Here is an 18,917-nt window from a genome sequence, read left to right on the forward strand (position 1 = left end):
TAATAATGTTGACATGTTGTCTGTAACCTGCAGAAGTTGAAGTTGTATTGCTCTAAATATGACACTAATGTGTTGTATTTTGCGCTGGGTGATATGTTTATTTAATCACAATGACAAACATGGGCACTGTATTTATTCAGAGTCGGTCCCTCTTACACATACATCTTGCAGCTATAAATAATTACTAGCTCACCAAATCCGTGGCTAAAAATAGTCCCCGACAAATCACAATTTCCACCAGTTTGGCTAACATTTGATAAAAAAGCTACAGTGCCCCTGGTTTTAAAATAAATTATTATATTTTTTATTAAACTGTGTATATTTGTGATCTGTTTTTAAAGGTTTAACATCTTCAGTGGATGCTAAAAATCTTCAGGCTGAGAAGCAGACAGGCGGGGGCAGCTGGACAATACTAAAGGATGGACTCTTGAACTTGGTTTGTTAGTGGGATTTGGTGACAATTAATAAAAATATAGATATTGCTTTACTCACAAATATATATCAGGGTGTCACTTCTGTGCACCAGTGCAGCATGAAAACATAACCTTTACTTTCTATTGTCTTATATCCAACCTGGCACAACAGCCAGTGAGCAGGGGGGACAGTGATGCTCCAGTGTCAGATAGACAGAGCTGCTCTGTCCACTACAGAGAGGAGGAGTGTGTCCCCTCTCTATATAAGGCCTGAAAGCCTGTCCCTCCTAGATCTGTCACTGTTCCTCTACCCCACCTCCACCCCCACTGAGATTTCCGAACCGTATCCCTGTGCCCTCCTCATCTCCCATCACTCTGGTCTGAGGGGTCCCAGAGGTTTTTTCTGCCACTGCCACTATCATCATCTCTCTCCCTGCTGGACTCAGGGCTCCCACGCCTTACCTGACCTCCTGTAGAGTCACACTGCTCTGAACCGGCACCCTTTTTTTTTGACTCCTTGACGCTTTTCTTGGGACGTGGCGCAAGATGCCAGAGCCCACAAAGAAAGGTAGGAGTGTTGTCAGTCAGGATGAAAGTAGCATGTTGCCTCAGAAAAATGACATCCAGAATAAACCTGCTGCACTGCATGTTTTAATACTTTTTCAGCCAGATATTGCTGAGTTTTAATGCCTGTGAAGTTAATTTTTTGGACTGAACCTCTTAATTGTGTTGTACTCCTATCTATTCTATCTATTCTGCTTTAATGTCATGTTTGCCCACATATCCTTTTTGATTGAGGGGAGCAGAGTGAGTTGTTACTGGCTGCGGGGAGCTCCATCACTTTATGGCAAGCCTGCCAGCTTGTTCATAGGAATCCTCAAAGTGACTTTGACAGTGGTATTGCATTACTGATGCATACGTGTTTCTACCATCACGGGGGTAAGAGAAGATTTAAGGTTTATGAACAGATACTATTGTTGCTGGGCGTTGGCATGGAGTCTGGGTGAAAGACGTGATGATGATGTAGAGTGGAGGAATGTTGATGAGCATTGAACTGGCCACAAGCAAAGACCCCTGAAGGATGATGCAATGTGGATGAACTTGCATTAGGATAAATTATACAGCCCATACTGATTGTCGTTGTCCTCCTGATGATAGATGGAAGACAAATAGGACCCCTCAGGAATGCCCCCAACCCATAACTCAAGTCCATATTCAACCACACACAGCATCTTAACCCATCCCCTGTCCCACCCTCACTTTTGATCTCTCCTCCACACCATAACGTCACTCATCTGTACCACCATGTCCATCAACATTCCCTTTTAATCCACTCTTGTCTGTCATTACGATATGGTATTACTCCCACCCTCCCCATTAGCACAGCTCTTTGGGTGTCTGCTGTCAACCCAGACATGCCCATGTAGAGGAAATGGAACATTTTGTTTGGATCTTGGAAGCCTTCCTGATGAGAGCTGATACACGTTTTTAATAAACTCGTGATCCTCCTGAGATTGAGCTGTCTGTAGCAGTTCCTGTTATGTCACGCATGATTTGCACAAAGACACCAGCACGTCTTGACATTTGTTGCATGTCTGTCCATCCTGGAAGAAGGATCTTTCCTATTTTTTTTCTTCCTGAGCTCTCACTTTCTTCCACATTAAAGTTCTGACTTCTTCTTTGTATCTCTGAATCAAGGGTCTAAGGGGTTAAATACAATATAGACTTGATTTGACTATATGATGATTGCATTTTAATATATGGCTATTTTATAGGCTCTGACATTTGCAAGGAATTGATTGACACTTTCTTAAAATCCAAAATCCTACTCCTCAGCATGTAGATTGTAGTCTAGTCTCTTGCTGGATTATATGTGGTCATAAGTGGGAGTTTGCAACAGCCAGAGGAAGCTACGGTACTGAAGTGATATGAAGCTCAATGCAAGTTTGGCCTCGGTCATTATGTACCTTTGTAGATTGTGTACAGCTAAGTTGACCTCGCAGTGTCCATCCACTACCATAAACATCCTTGATCCCCTTAGAGACAAAGCTGTGGGGAAATAGAGGCAGCAGATTCCAGCCTGCTATAAACACTATCCATAAATAGCAGCATCGCCCTGAGGAGCAGATAAATGAGGGTAGAAAAGTATTGTTCTTTAAATGAGTCTGAACAGCTGATGTGGAGGAGGCCGGTGCTGTTGTTTTAAACACCCCACTCTCAAGCCTTTAAAAAGTCGGAACGAGATGACGGACTGGCTGAGTCGCCCTCGGATCTCTTGGGACAGGGATTCTTGTCCCTGGAATAGTTCAGAATGAGTGCACTTTTAATCCCCATCCCTTGTTCCCTGCCATCTCCCTCTGCTGCCACCCGACCCCTCCTCCTCCCCTATGCCACACACCAAAACAGACATCTCCCTTCCACTCTCCGTCTGGGACTGATCCAGTAGGTTATCCACCTACTGTCAACCCTTTGACCCTGTGCCCAGAAGCCTTCCAGCACAGTCCTTGCTGTGGTTTCCTTTGCACTACGTTTTGGGTGTCAGCCGTGGTGAAGCCCATGTCTCCACCTCATGATATTTATTGTCACTAAGATCCATCACTCTCTCTGGGCTCCATCCCCTGACACAGTTGCTGTGTGTTACACAGCAACACCTCATAAATCAAACCCATGGTAGAATGCAGGGGAAAAGCCTGTCAGCAGCTAATTGCCAAGTACACCTCTCAACTAGTTTCAGACATTTTAAGTCTTAAAAAATCGATCCTTGTTGTAGACCTTCTTTAACCATATTTAAAAGTAAAAAGGGTCAAAATAAAGTAAAGTAAAATAAAGAAGTACAGCAGGGACAAACAGTATCATTAATGTAATGTCATCTTTATTAACATAATAAAGGTCTAGGTTAGGAAAAATAAAGCTGCTGGCGGTTTGGCTCATGTCGGAGCCTGTATGAGCCCTTCTGTCTGCACGCCAGCAGGGGCAACAGCTGAAAATACCTGCAGCCTTGTCAGCTGCACTGGGAGTCCTCAGAGGTAAAACAAAACCTTTCTCCACTCTCATTATCTCAGGGGTGATGAGACAGAGAGTGAGCGAGTCTCATTCTTGGGTGCATGATGTGACCCTGCAGGATTGTGGCCCGCTGGCCAGCAACACATTGTTTTCAAGTGAGCTGGGAGTGAAGGCTAATTTTAAGATGGAATGTTCGGAGGGAATCATTACAAATGGAGGGATATCAGAGGCTAAGAAGTGATAGGAGAAAATGTCTGTTAAAAATGGTGCATTGTCAATGGGCAGAGACGGATTTAGAGTTGCAGTATTCATAGACAACAGCTGGCTGTGAGAAAGCCTCTTTGAAGGGAAGAAAGGTTTATCTGAAGACGCTAAAAGACGAGCCTCAAATTTAAGATCATTAGATGTGTTATGTAAAAAGTACAAACATTGGATGAATGTTCATATAAATTCAGTATCTTGGAAAGAAATTAGGATGCTAATTTAGTTATGCTCTTTAACTATAGAAGGAAAAGTCTTAATTCCTGCTGTGACAATCTAATTCTACCTTATTCTCATTCTCATTTTAAAATAGCTAATAGTAAAAAAAAAAAAAGAAAATTAAAGACAGAAGCATCAGATATGGGGGAGGAGTCATACACAGGAAATATTTAAGAATTAACAGATTGGTGTTGATAGAGGTCCTCACAGAGGGATGTGTGAAACTGAGAGGTTCAAACACGTGAGGGCAACAGAGCTGTCATCTGTCATCACTGCAAATATCTAACGCTAATCCGTCTACATCAGTTCTTTCTGCCTTTCCCAGTCTTCTCACACGCAAACGAATGGTTGACTGTTGTACTGTGAGGGTATGACAAGCTAATTCACGCTAATGGTTATATCAAACTTGGTCTTACATTTGATTTATTTCAGTGCTTTAATGTGAGCAATGTAAATTGGATCCCAATGATAGTGATGCTTTTGTTATCGTCTAGAGCCATATTTTATTCTCGACACAAGTGGTTAACAGTTGTCCCAGCATAGATACCTGTGGCATTGGATTTTGATTTATAGTTCAGCTTTGGATTTTACCACCACAACACTAGATGCAAGTGTCATGCATGACTAGGCCGGAGACTGTCCTACCAAGACAAATGACAGCATGGTTGTTTCAGCACATACCTCTGAACACCATACATTTAGCTTAACAATGGACTTTAACACAGGATGTCACTGCTCGCTTTCTGTTTCCTATAGATAGTCAGCATTAATTTCTTTTTACTATGACCATATTTGTTGCCTAACCTTACTAACCCTAACCCTACATACTCATAGGTGATTTCGCTAATTCTGGATGATTTGTGCAGGTGTGTGCAGATTGTTTGGTTGACATCTTCCTGACTTTACGAGTAGCTTTGTTACTTTCACAGAGGTTTAATCATCCAAAAATAACTGCAAGCACTTGTGGGGTCATGCAGGGTATTTAACAAAGTAGTTACTTTAATCCAAACCAGGACCTTTCCCAAACCCAAACCAAGTCGTTTCTGAACAGCGCCAATTTTAAATAGTGGCCAAACCATGTAATTACAACTTCCAGGTTCAACAGGGGTCCATAAAGATTTTTCCTGCACACAATCATGGGTTAAGGAGAAGGAATAAAACAGAGGACACATTTTTTGAGCATCACAAACTGCGCAAAATAATATATTACACTATAAGAATTTGATCCATGGTTCAATTTCGAAAGTCTAGAAGAGCTGCATGATAGAATGTTTTTCCCCATTCAAGTTAGCTGTGTGAAGTGGCTTTTTGAATTCATATGTCACTGAGCAACCTTTACAGGAATGAATGCTGACGCTGTATCTAGTTCTCTTTATGTATCCATGAACCAAACCATATCCATAGCAGTGTCAGACCAGAAAACACTTTAATGTGATTTATTGTCCTGACATTGTCAGCATTAGAAAACACTTATAACACATATACAACACATATAAGAAATGTTGTTTGTGGGGCCAAATGCGAATAAAGTATATTGGTATTAAAAAAACTTGTGGGCCAAATGGGGCTTTGAGTATATGCGCCACAGTAACTTTCTTTGTGATAGAAAGTGACACTAATCACGTGACTGAGTACATTTCCATACAAATTTGCATTCTTTCATAATGTGATACAGAGTGATGATCACAGTGGAGATGGCTCTGCTTGATATGAGTTACTGAAAAGCAGCAAATAGAAGCAGCCGAAGCTGACCAAGCTACAGCATCTTTGTGCATCCCCTTAACACTACAATGTTGCACTTTTGAAAGCTGTTACAAGCAATCGAAGCAGGGATAATAGGTGGTCCAGATGTTGCATAACTCCCATGGCTACGAGACAACCCTCCATGGCTCTGTGCTCCACTAACCCATTAATAACAAAAGAGGTTAATTTTCTAACCCCGTCACTGCATGCCGAAGGCTATATGGATGCTTTGATCTGCTGGAGCCCTGCATTGAGTCCTGTTACTCCATATGTTTCTGTTGCTGCTCCCACAACATTCGTTTTGTAAGTCTAGACGAGGCAGAGGGCAAACAAATGGTGTGTCATGAGGGCCTCCTTTATAATCAGTTAAGACTACATAGTGTCTAAGCATGAGGAGCCAGTCATCCAACACAAAGATGATATGGCTTAGTGGTGAATGAATATCAATAAAATAGGTCAATGTACACAAACAAAGAGACATTTTAAGGTGGTTTTGCTGATTGCCTTGAAGATATTTCGATGTCCTGTTTGACACTGATATCTTCTGTTTTTGTTTTTCTTTCTTTAGATGAGACGCCAAATGGCCAGCCAGGTGAGTGATAGACATCTAATCTCCTCCTGTCACCTCAAAGTCCAGGAGATTATGACTGAAGAATGTATGCACAAGAGTAGACATACAATCATCAATACATAGCTGAAAAATAAGGGTAGTTGCATAAGTGAAGGAAGCATGATGGAGGTTTAGGAAGGCTATAAGTCTGTCAAAGTGTATACATCAAACACCTGTCCTTGTTTGCATTAAGGGGATGAACTGAGCACATATTCACATGTAATATGACGAGCACAACCCTGAACTTGGCGTGAATGTGCAAACACAGCCGCATAAGAGTGTAAATGTGGAGCCAATAGTCGGTAGTATGGATGCGCTGCTTAGCTCCAGAGTGATCTGTAGCGACGACCAAGCTGTCAGCATCTCTGACATTCCTCCTACCAGCCAGCTGATCCCTCTCTGTTGATTCAGCTGACGCCCCGACCGCCCATGTGAGCAAGGTGCTGGCATGCAGCTGGCTTTTGGCCGGCGCTGGGGTTTGACCTTGGAACTGCAGCATCTTGAGGCTCTAAAATGGACAGAGCTCAATGCTGCTAAATTCTGCCTGTAAATGTCACTCGTGTCAGATAAATGATTTCTTTACACTTATTGAAGTATGCCAGTCAGATCTTGGTGGTAGCTTAGAACAGTAGTGGTTCACGATTTCGGGTATCATCACCAGTGTTGGGCAAGTAAACTGAAGAATGTAATCAGCTCACAAAGTAATTACATTACTACACCTCCAAGGCCTTCATACCCACATGTAATATATATATTTATATCTACTTTATTCACAGTACTGACCATCTACAGCTAGCTTAATGTTATTCCTGGTGACAACATGCAGCTGCTCTTCATGATTCTGTTCCTCACGGTGAAGCTTTAGGCATCACAAAAAACTACAACTCTGATGGCTAGTTAAGAAGCCAGCTAAGAAGAGAAAACATGTGTATAAGACAACACTGGTGCCTGCGAGATACATTTCTCCTCTTTTAGTCGAGGCTAACAATTCCTTCTGTCTATCCACTGCTGAGTTTGGATATCTTTGTTGGGTCTCTTTCCCTCGTTTTCAGATGTCTTCACTGTCAGTATTAAAGACTTCCCACCAAAAAAAGCAGAATTAGAAAATAGTGTAACATGTGGAACAACACATGGATGATTCATATAAGTGTAGTGGTAACTTGCATTTCATGATACAGTCGAGCCATTTTCAGTGTAATCTTTCTCGTCGCCAACACTAGCACACTTTATCATAAAGTGAGATAGTGAGATATATATAATGTATGTACAACAATGCCTGACAATGCATGATATTTCCATTGAGTGTTGCAGTGGTGCTATATTAAACAAAATCCCAAAAAACCTCAACAACTGGTAAATCCACTGCAAGAAACCACTGCAAGACCTTGACGGACGTAGAAAGTATGATTCAGCCTTGGTAGAATTTTAACATAGAGTTTATTAATGTGAATTTCAACTGTGAACCTAAATGACATTTTCAAAATCCTAATGTAGACACATTAACAGCACATTTTGTACAATTTTAAGCAGGGTACAAGCACGTTATTCCTGTATATGTCTGTGTTGTGTCAAATGTGAGAATGGTCTGTAAAAACATGACTTATTGTGATAAAGTATGTATGCATACATGGAGGCGGGTGGGTTGATGTAGTTGAGTGTGTTAGTAGAAGTTTGTGTGTTCTTATATCTGTTTGAGTGTGATTATTTCTGTGTGGTGCATACGTTTGAGTGAGAGACTGAGAGAGGCATTGCAGATGCTGAAGCTTTGTGCTTATTAAAAGCAGCTGTTCCATCCACCACTATATTTGTCACATGCTCAGAAAGTGTCCCGTCCCTACCTGAGATTTCCCTGGAGGTCTCTCCACCCCCAGGTGGGTAACCCTGATGCCCCCCTGCCCTCCTGACCCTTTCACTGTTCTTTTGCACATCACACTCACATCACGTGTTTGTTTTGGTGTGTGCCATCACAGTATTTTCTCACTTAATTCACTTTGAGAGGCCTGCAACTGCACTTTTCTTGTGGAGGTATGATTGCACAGCACACACAAGTAGTTAACGAGGTTAGCTATGGGTAAGCCACGCCACTTACTGTGCACATATTCACTTGCCTGCACTGCTCTGTCTGCACTTGTCTAGAAGCTTGGCGCTCTCACTAACTCAGCTGTCTTTCTATTTGTGTAACTGTAAGAAGTATTAAGTGATCACGCAGGAGATACTGTATAGAGGGATTGGGGAAGTTGGATTTTACTGACTCTGTTAACATCAGTCAACCATCTTTCAAATATGAAGTCCTGAAACAAAGACAAAAGCAGTAAAATGTTATCATACAAGTCATCATTCAGTACATCGTAAATTATACAGTTAGTTCATTAAAATGGGGCATAAAAAGAACTATGAAGCTTTATGCTTGTCCTTTAACCTCAAATCATTTGGTTAAAAAAGGAGAAAAAATTGATATTGAAAATGATGATCTGAATATCGAACCTATATAACTGTAAGCTAAGGAAATGTATCAAGATTTTGTGCTCCATTTTAGTGATCTAAATAACTGTTCAGTTTTGACTTATCTGGCATCCTTTTACTGGTGTTTGTGTTTGTTGGGTCTCCATATTCTGATATTGTGCGAGTCAGTTAAAAAAAAATCCTGCCTCCTTAACAGTATACAGTATGTGCTATGACCAGATAGATATTTCAGTGGTGTACCTGACCACAACACAATATATGATAATAAGTAATTTTTCAAATTTTGTGGTCATTATCTGGTCAATAGCTATTTATACCCAACTCCTTTGAGCAAGCATCGCCTTGCAAGGCTGCCGATGTTTGTGCTTGATGCTTGCTGCTCCAGCCTGGCATTTGTTTGCTGTACAGAGGCGGTAGCAGAGGGGAAAGAGCCAGTAGAGACTGATGAGAAGAAACCAGAGCCCCCAAAACCTGAGCCATTACAGGCTGTGGTGGCCCAGGAGCCAAGCCCCACTGAGAATGGCTCTAACCAACCACAGTCAGGTGGGGTTGGGGTGAAAGAGCAAGCAGAGTCCACTAACTCTACTATAAAGGAAGATGACCCTTGCTCTCCCCCATCACCTGGTAAGTATACCTCTACAGATCAGTCTCATTACTCTCTTAGCCAAGCGCATGTTTTCACCCCTCTAGCTCTTCCACTCAAATGCTGCTGAAACAAGCCCTGAAAGTTACTTAAAGTCATGCATTTCTTAGTCCCTTTAGACCTTGCAATAAAATGCATCTCGTACCCAAATCGTATCTAGATTTGATTCTACCTCATTACATTTACACCTGGCATTAATATGTGTCTCCATGGTCCACACTGAGAACCGACTGAGATCCAACCACTCTGTCCAGATCAAACAACCAAACACATCCTCCTTCCTTTGATCCAATAGAACAAAAACAAAAAAAAAAGATGGTAACCTTCTGTGAAGCTGAGCTATTGTATGGACTACTTGCTTTTTGAAGCAGGGTTGACACTTGGTCTCATCTTGACTCCATCCCTGAGTGTCTTGAATATCCATAGCTTTCTTGCTAGTAGCTTAGTAGCTCTATAACTGGCAAATCCTGGCTACCTCACTGGTTTCAAACAATTACACGCAATAACATATTTACACATACAAAGATCTTGTATGTGGACATTTGCACTTGTGTTCAATGTGGCACAATGAATCCCTGACCACCTCTGCAGGTGGTTTGACTGATCGGGTCACAATCGATGTGTCTTAGGTGCATTACACATGTACCTTCATGTGGTCAAGCACTATCCGATTGCAATCCTTTCACCCAAAACACATTTTAATGCAAGGTGTAAAGAGGGTATCTGTTGCACACTACATTGCTCAGCAGCATTGTAAACACTGCCCTTTATTATCGTACTTTATCTAAAACTTAGACTGACTATCAGTTGAAAGCTAATTTTGTAGATAAGTTTTATTTCCCTGCTAAAAAGCTGTGGACTTCACTCATTTTCTAGCAGTCATATCAATATGACTTTCATTGCATGCAGTCTTCAAAGAAATAATGAAATTATACTTGCACCTGAAAACTTCATCATGCAGTGTTGCAGTAATACTTGGTGCAGTGTCAAAATAAAGACTAATATAGACTAATGAATTAAAACTAATAATAGAAGTACTCAATTAATTCTGAAATGGCAAACTGAAGGTGATGCAATTTATACACAAGGTGAGTCACCAAACTAAGCTTTATTCTATTATCTACGAACATGAATGAAAATGCAGAATGACATCTAGATGTAGTTTTTGAGTCAGTTTTGTTTGCATAGTATAATCAGGGAACTGATTTTGATTATTAGAAATAGAAAAACAAATACAGCTTGGATAAGAAAAGCAGAGATTCTTTAAGTTACACAGAATTTTGAGCTTTCTTTGGCTTGGTCATGAGCATTTTTGCAAAGTTGTGTTGCAGCTGCTGCTTAAAGGCTTACTTTTTATTTTTTATTGGTACACCTGTGTGTGCAGACCGAGGTGCAAAAGAGCATTCGCTTGTGTTATGGCAGCTTGTGAAGCTTACAGCAATGAGCACAAAATCTTGATCGTACACACAGCCATGATCTCACATTGTTTCATCTCTCAGACATAGTGAGGGTCTTACGGAGCAGAAACCACCCAACTTGGCTGATATTTTGGTGTCAGTCATCTTGTCCATGCACTGCATGTCATACTCCATTCAAAGTCTTGTCTCGCATGTCTGATCGATGGCTTTGTTGGCCTGCCAGTGATGGACTGGGAGCTTGATAGGTGGGTCTATTTGTCAATGAAACCTTTATTTCAGATGATGATGCTGCTGTGACCACTAGCTCATCGCCAACACCACCAACAGGTTGGTACCTATCATAAACCTCATACCACTTCCTAATTTTTTTCCCAACTTTGTGAGGACGGCTGCCATGAAACTCTTAAAAATCAAGCTCAGTTCACCTTTCAGATCACTGAAGCACCCTGAAGTACAAGTTACAAGTACGAGTATACGCTAGTAGTGTTGCGCAAAGAATGGCAATGTCAGTCATTCAGTTATATTGTGGGTTTATATTTTTTCCTCCACTGATTGAAGCAATGTAAGGATCTTTTTTTGTTTTGTAGTCTGTAATGAGTATAACAGTTAGAGTGGTCAGTGTTTTAGTCTTGCCACATTTTAAAAAAGGATAATCCACTTAACAGTTCAAATGAAATATGTTTTGGTTTGAATGCTCATGTCAGGTATGTAAATATTCTTATGTATGTCCTTGCATTGACATACATGTAGAAACCTGTGTGATTTCTACATGCAAAATGCTGCAGCATAATTCCTACAAGCACATCAACCTTTATTTAACAACCTCAAATGAAGGTTTGGATGTGACAAGTTATTTCACATGTATATATTATACTTAAAATAAATACATGGGTGCTTATGATGTATATGTAAATATATTTTAATATACACATGCACATGTACTGTTTGTAAAACTTTAACTGTATCTATGAAAAGGGAATGCAAGTTTCAGTTTCTGAATACTGTATTTTGATATTACATTGTATGAGTTCCCTTATGCAGCTATTAAATTAGCTCCTGCCTTCAGATATATGGTACAACAGAGAGCCGAAGTTAACATCCAACTAACCTCTGTTCCACTATCCTCAATGACTCAGTGCATTTCCTCATCCAGCATTTCTTTTATCAGTCATGTTGTTGGCATTTACTTTCCATATCGTAAACTACTTTGACTTTCAGTACAGCACTTAGATACATACGATAATAAATTGAAAATTGTAATATTAACAAAGTTAAACAATGATATTGTGATTTAAAAAAATCAGCTTCATGAATGTTGACTAGCACGGCAATGCAGCTACTTACATTATTGTATTGCCCATATCCATCCCTGTACATCCCTATCTTTTTCTTTTCTTCATTTTCACATCTGTCACAGCTGTAGTTTCTGCTGTTTAAAAATGTCCAAACTGTTGTTATTACAGACATGTCTGCACTAATTGTGCACCCTCAAGTTACTCACCTGTAGACCTACACATACTGCTGTGGTTATGTTCCAAAAGTCAGTGGGTTTTCTTACCCTTCAGTCACTCCTGGAAATTGCAATTTTGTGAATGGAATAATTAAAGCAACAAAAATTACCGCCATAGACCGTGCAAAACAATTCCCAAATTTTCCCAAATAAGATTTGCGTTCAGTTCAATCTACCTCAAACATAAAAATGGGCTCTGTGGAAATATGTTTATGTTAATGGCTTTATATTAATGGAATTATTGACTGAATTTTATAATATTCAAATGTTGGGGTTAATATATGCATATAAATGTAATGTCTTTTTAATATATATATATATATATATATATATATATAGCATTGAGTGTATTTTTCTCGTGCTTAGATTTTTTTTTAATGAGCACTGATATCCAGTTGTTTCTGTGATATGCAGTGTATTTTTTTTATCAAAGGAAGTGGTTGACTCTTCTTTGGTAGTGGAAATTGCATTCTTGCAATTTTACGGCAATAAGATCACATGAAACACTGCAAAAACAAGCATATTTGGCTGGCCACAATAATCACAAAAAAAAAACTCTGCAAAATCCTGGAGGGATTGACTCTGGAACAAAACTCAGAAGTTCCTGTTTCACTTCGGCTCTCTAAATGAATCTTACATCAGTTCATTTTATTGATTTCTGAACAGTTCATGTTAAAAAATAGCTAGCCTAATGTCTCTTAACTGTCCCGGACCATGAGATGAGCATACGTATTGATTCTCTTTTATATTTATTTTTTGTAAAATACTGTGACATTTGGTAAATTCACATGTTTTGTAAGTATCAATATCATATAGTAATATTATTTAGCTTAGCTTAGCCCAACTAGCTTACCCTTCCTACAGCTCCAAAATATTGTTAATTAGTGTTATGTTTGATATTTTTAGCTAGCAAGCTAATTACCGATGTACCCAGCTAATTTCTGTTGAAAGCGGATAAAAGGTTTTAGGGTAGCAACTTCACTAGCACTTCACAGTCTCTCTCAATATGTGAGGTACAGTAACTTACTAAACTGCAATGCCTCATTTTCGTTGTTGGAAGATGCCTTTCACAGAGGTAGGCTAACCCCCCTTACAATAGTCTTCATGCTATATGCTGAGCATACAAAATCAATGTTGTTCTTCTCATCTGATTCATAATGTAGCAATTAAGTGAATTTAAAAAATGTCACACTATTCAAAATGATCTTACATGTTCATTTCACTAACAAAGTGAAATGAACATGTACTGGGACTCTATGAGAGACAATCCTGTATACCTCCAATTAAAAAGCTTAATAAAGCAGCTGTCTTGGGGGGGTTCACCAGCTGCTCATCCAACTATCACGTTGGTGTAGACACAATATTCATCAAACGAACTAAAGTAGCTGAGTCTATCCTGATTGAGTCAATAATAACTTTGCTTTTTTTCACAGAAGATGCCAATTCACTCAAGAAACTCTCAATTGACCTGCCTAGTAAGATTCCTCCGTTAAATCCTACCACTGTTTCAGTACCTCTGACCAAACCGTTAGCCTACTCAAAATCACAATGACCCACTGTCTGAATGTAGAAAACATGCTGGAGACATGTTTATTTCTAGATGCTTTGGTGTGTTTTAAAATTCCAGGCGAAAATGAAGATGTTTAAAATTTCCTTGTTAACATATTAACATACACCTGTTAATGCACTTTTTATTCTTTATTAGACTACTAGGGTGTAACCATTATCTGTTTTTGTTTTCTGAATTTGGAATTCTGATCATATCACGGCGATTTATCACATAACGCTTTCAATCAGGGGCAATTATTCAATCAGTATAAAAAAAAACTTTTTTTTTGGTCAGTTTAGACTTAAAAGACTGTTCAGAATTCCTCAAGTCAATGCTTGCAAGTCATTAATTGCTTGTTGGTTTTAATTTCCATGAGTGTGTGCTTGCTTTAGTGGACTTTACAGTACTATTCCTTACAATATGCTGTAAATTTCTCTTTCTTTGTTTAGATGATAGCGTTCCAGCCAGGGGGAGAAAAGACTCAGGTAATTAAGTGGTAGAAAAAAAATAATAAAAAAAGTTAGTAAGGTGAACTAATGATGTTTTTATTCACTTCAAGAGGAAACCAGGTTAAGAATGTGGCTCAATCATTTAGATTTTTTTATACACAGTTGCTTAAATGGAGCCATCCCAGTAGCTTTGTATAATCCAGGATCAATTGGTATGGTAACATGAAAATGCTCATTTTGTCCTCCTTGCCGCTTGTTGGACATTATGGACCTTGTGGAAAATGTTAAAGTTTTTCATGTGCACTTGGGGAAAGGATTGAAAATGAACAGGCAACAAGATTTTGTCAATAATGTACTTGGATAAAGTGTCAAGACAGATCTCCGTCCAGGAACCAACACAGACCATGACTACATCTGTACAACATCTGGATAACAACTTTGTGATTCATCAACACTCAGACCTGTATCAGGAAAATGAAGAATTTAGAAAACCAATTTATGTGCATTTCATAATGCTTATCATTTGTTGAAATGCTTTTCCTTGGGGCATTTAAAGGAAATTAGATGCCCTTTGTTCTGTGTTTCATATTGTTCGTTCCATGCTTTCCATGTTGCAAAGAGCTTGAATACTGCTGCTGTACGAGATGTGATGGTTGAAAGTGAGAAAATGTGAAAATTGTGTGTTGTGGGATGGTCTTTCTGTCTGTCTGTGTTACTCCTCTGGTAAGACTAAAATGTTCAGATGAAAATTGGAAGGTGGGTGTATAATTTCTCATAATTGTATTGATTTATTACTTCCTCCAAAATTGCATTCGGAGCTCTGTGTCATGTGTCTCTCCTAAATGGCCAGTGTGGTCTCTGGGAGAGGGTCAGGCCCCAGAAGATCTGGAAAAGCCTATCGACCAACCGCCACTGTCCATCCTGCTGATAGAGAAACCCGAAAGCGCCACTGTTCCTCTGGGTGAGTGACAGCTCAACTAAAACAAGTTAAAGAGGAGTTGAACATGGACATTTTAGACACTGGTAATGGTATTTATATAAGGATGCTGGAAAGCCAAACGATCTACTGTATTCATACTTTTTCTGATGAGCCTTACAAGTTCTATATCTAAAATTATGAAGCAATTTACATGTATTATTATTTTTTTTTAATTGCCAACGGGTGAACCGGTACTAATTTAACCTTCTCTGACTTTCTCAATTGCCTGTAACAAGGCAATGGACTGATTTCTATTTGAATTACCTGGGCCAGATTTTTTGTGTTCTTTTTGGTTGCCTTATTCAGTCTCATATTTCAGATGGGTTTTGGGATGTACAAAAGAATTGAAATCCTAAAACTATTGTTTGATTACGAGCCTCCAGAGCTGCCAGAAGTCAGCCAAGGGGCAGCTTGAATAAGCGAGCCAATCAAAGCAGAGCAGGCACATTGGGAAGGGGGCCTTAAAGAGACATCAGCTTATAGTGCCTGTTTTAGACAGAGGCTGAACTGAGGGGGTGCATAAAGAGCTAGTATAAAATAAAAAGGACCCTTTTTGAGCTGTAAATTATGCAATGATATACCAGTAAAGCCACTGACTTTAAATATAGACCTACATGTCATGTGCCCTTTAAAAAGGCATTTTGATAGTATAGTAATTCTGTAATGTTATCATTCTGGTGAGTTTATCGGCTTATAGATTGGAAGGAGAGCCTGTGGATCAATGTTTTCGCTATGGTCATATTGTATTTTGTGCATATCCAAAGGTGGCGACATCACCTTTGTTGCCAAAGTGGAGGCCAAAGATCTTCTCCGTAAACCAACTGTCAAGTGGTTTAAAGGAAAATGGATGGATCTGGCCAGCAAGACAGGGAAGCACTTACAGCTGAAAGAGACCTTTGAACGTGCAACCAAGGTACACATAGGCAACTACACACTCCAATTGCCTACTACTACCAATGTGGGCACCACCATACATGCTAATGGTGCTGCTATACCAATTTGTGCTGTGTGTGTTACCTTTGGCAGATCCACACGTTTGAGATGCACATCATTAAGGCCAAAGAGAATTATGCTGGAAATTACAGGGTTGAGGTCACTTACAAGGACAAGTTTGACAGCTGCTCCTTTGACTTGGAAGTTAAAGGTTTGTCAAAGCACATGGTATTCGTTATTGTATGTGCATAGGAAGGATCCCAAAATCCAGACAAAGATAACTATATAACTTTGCATCATTACTGTCTTACAGAGAATGAAGGGGGCTCACAGGCTATTGATATTCGATCAGCTTTCAAAAGAAGGTAATGAAAGTAGAGTGATACAACTACAAGATATGTTGATATTGTGAAGGACAACAGCAACCATAATGAATTCAGTATGCAAAAGTGTTTCCTTTTTATTTTTAACATGAACAAACCCAGGTATTTACTTCAGAGAATAGGATCTCTGTAAAACTATTAATACTCATGACTGCTCTTGAAATGTGAAGAAAAGAAAAAGCACCATTACATGAGTAATATTATTGTATTACATGTAAGTGTGACTAGATGGTTGTAATAGTGTCATTAACCTTTCTCAAAGGTAATTACAAATCAACCAGCTGTCTCAATGTGTTTATGTAGTTAAAGGCCAACTCTTGCATTTTAAGTCTCCCTACAAACAATGTGCCTGAAAAGCAATACAAAGCATCCCAGTTTGATTGAATTATCACAATGTTGCTGCTCATTAATGTTGATTCAACATTGCAGCAACACTTTGGCGATATTACCTGGGACAGGTCTTGATCTGTCTTACACAAACCACCTTATTTCAAGCCTTAATCTGAAAAAAGACCCAAAATTGGGGGTTTTGTGTAAGCACCAATCGTGTGTTAGCTTGACTCTAATACATCGATTGAAGTCAGAACATTTGCTTTGTGTTGCTCTTTTAGCATTGTTTTCTAGTTTCCTGTAACTGTTTCATCTCTGATTAAATCTTTATTAATCTCTCCTTGTTAACAACAGCAGTGAAGGACAAGAAGATGCAGGGGAGCTTGACTTTAGTGGTCTTCTTAAACGTAGGTGAGAATCACATCCCGACCCTGAGTGGATTCTGTCCCTTTTCAGTACTTTTTAAGCCCTTCTTTTTTGGATGTGCTTCTTTTTTCTTTCTTTTAAATCTTTCATAAATTTGATTTGTATCAGGCTACTGTATGAGTGGCGAATATATTTCTACAGATGATACATTATTCTATACCAAAACTACTGTGGTGGCTCAAACAAAACACCATGATGGCAGTGACACAATTCACCAGTGAAATTATACATTTATTTTGGGCTTGTCTCTTCTTCTCCCCTACATATTCAGAGAACAAAGGTTAGTAGAGAGAAAACCATAGGTATTAAAACGATTAGACCTTACTGCGGGTGAGTACTGTAATCCTGTAGAGTCCCCAGCATGACGTGTAGCTCTAGGAATTGGACAAGCAAGAGTGTTGGCCTACTGTAGTACGGTAACACTTCATTTGAAGGCAGCATTCCTAACTGCTCTGTCAGCAATTGATAATGATGGAAATGGGCCTTGCGTCATAAACACTCCGGGTGACTGCTCTTCATCAAGACATGAAGTCAAAGTCCACCTTTATGAGGCTAAAGAGCACCATTTTGGATCATTATTGATGTGCTAGTGGGCCATGGAGAAATGATGCTGTAAAATAGTGTTACCGCTACATTGTCATTTTATTTCAGTTGAGAAATATAAGGCAAGTACTGCAATGTTTATTTCAGCCTTATTTTTAATTGCCTGAAAATAAACAGATGAGAAACTCAAGCAAAGAATGTAATAATATTTAAACACTATTCACCTCCAACCTTTCTGACATTTGGGAAAATGTCAAAGAAAGAAACGCCTGACTGAATGTACTTTATTCAAACTAATGTGTACACTCATGGCCAGGGAGAAGTGTTTATTAACTAACAAATTTAACTATTTCTGATCGAAACCTTCATTGTCTAACTTTCGAAGCACACCTGAAGTGATCACTCAAACCAACAACAAACAAAGGGATGGGCCAGTTTATAAGAGCAAATGGAAGATTCATAAAGAAATATCTTTGTTGCAGGTTTTCCCTAAACCCTTGCATGCTGCATATCAACATATTAACACAAATACACAAAAAAGAAAGTGTGTTGAATAACAGCATTTCATCCCAGAATAATTCAGATTTATTGACCTCCTACCAGCTCCTGTGTGCTAGCTTAATCCTACAACATTTTTGTTTCATCTCCCACATTTACTCTCAAACTCTGTTTAGTAACAGTGTCCAAACTAAAAGAACCAAACCCTAACTTCCTCATTAATTGAACTCCCCTTTGATATTTCCTCATTCAACGCCAGATGCACGCTACGAACCTTGAAGGACCATTTTACCCACATTTTTGTGGACTTAATGGCAGCCATGCATGTTCAAGCATTAAAAAGTGAATTATTCATACTCATTGGACATTTCTAGTAAGTTTCAAAACCATAACTTAAACTTTTACCATAACTCTTAATTAACAAAGCATTTGTTATTTGTAGCTCTTCTTCTAGTTGCAAGTCAGTTTTTTGACATACCGAATGTACAATGCTTGTAGGCCTATGTCAATTTAAGTGAGAGGTTATACATTGTGAACAATGTTC

General features: G+C 39.2%; 1 protein-coding gene across 1 annotated transcript in view; it reads left to right on the top strand.

The window, feature by feature from the left end:
- The first annotated feature begins 959 nt into the window (after positions 1 to 959).
- Positions 960 to 18,917, top strand: part of mybpc1 (myosin binding protein C1) — a 31,596-nt gene continuing 13,638 nt past the window's right edge. The window contains exons 1-12 of the mRNA XM_053344164.1: positions 960 to 981; positions 6,208 to 6,231; positions 8,070 to 8,120; positions 9,121 to 9,336; positions 13,717 to 13,758; positions 14,282 to 14,317; positions 15,132 to 15,242; positions 16,025 to 16,173; positions 16,287 to 16,404; positions 16,507 to 16,558; positions 17,261 to 17,317; positions 17,604 to 17,612. Coding sequence (XP_053200139.1) covers positions 960 to 981; positions 6,208 to 6,231; positions 8,070 to 8,120; positions 9,121 to 9,336; positions 13,717 to 13,758; positions 14,282 to 14,317; positions 15,132 to 15,242; positions 16,025 to 16,173; positions 16,287 to 16,404; positions 16,507 to 16,558; positions 17,261 to 17,317; positions 17,604 to 17,612 — 887 coding nt within the window. The remainder of the gene's footprint in view (positions 982 to 6,207; positions 6,232 to 8,069; positions 8,121 to 9,120; positions 9,337 to 13,716; positions 13,759 to 14,281; positions 14,318 to 15,131; positions 15,243 to 16,024; positions 16,174 to 16,286; positions 16,405 to 16,506; positions 16,559 to 17,260; positions 17,318 to 17,603; positions 17,613 to 18,917) is intronic.

Source organism: Scomber japonicus, chromosome 23 (genome assembly GCF_027409825.1).
Source record: "Scomber japonicus isolate fScoJap1 chromosome 23, fScoJap1.pri, whole genome shotgun sequence".
Lineage (NCBI taxonomy): Eukaryota > Metazoa > Chordata > Actinopteri > Scombriformes > Scombridae > Scomber > Scomber japonicus.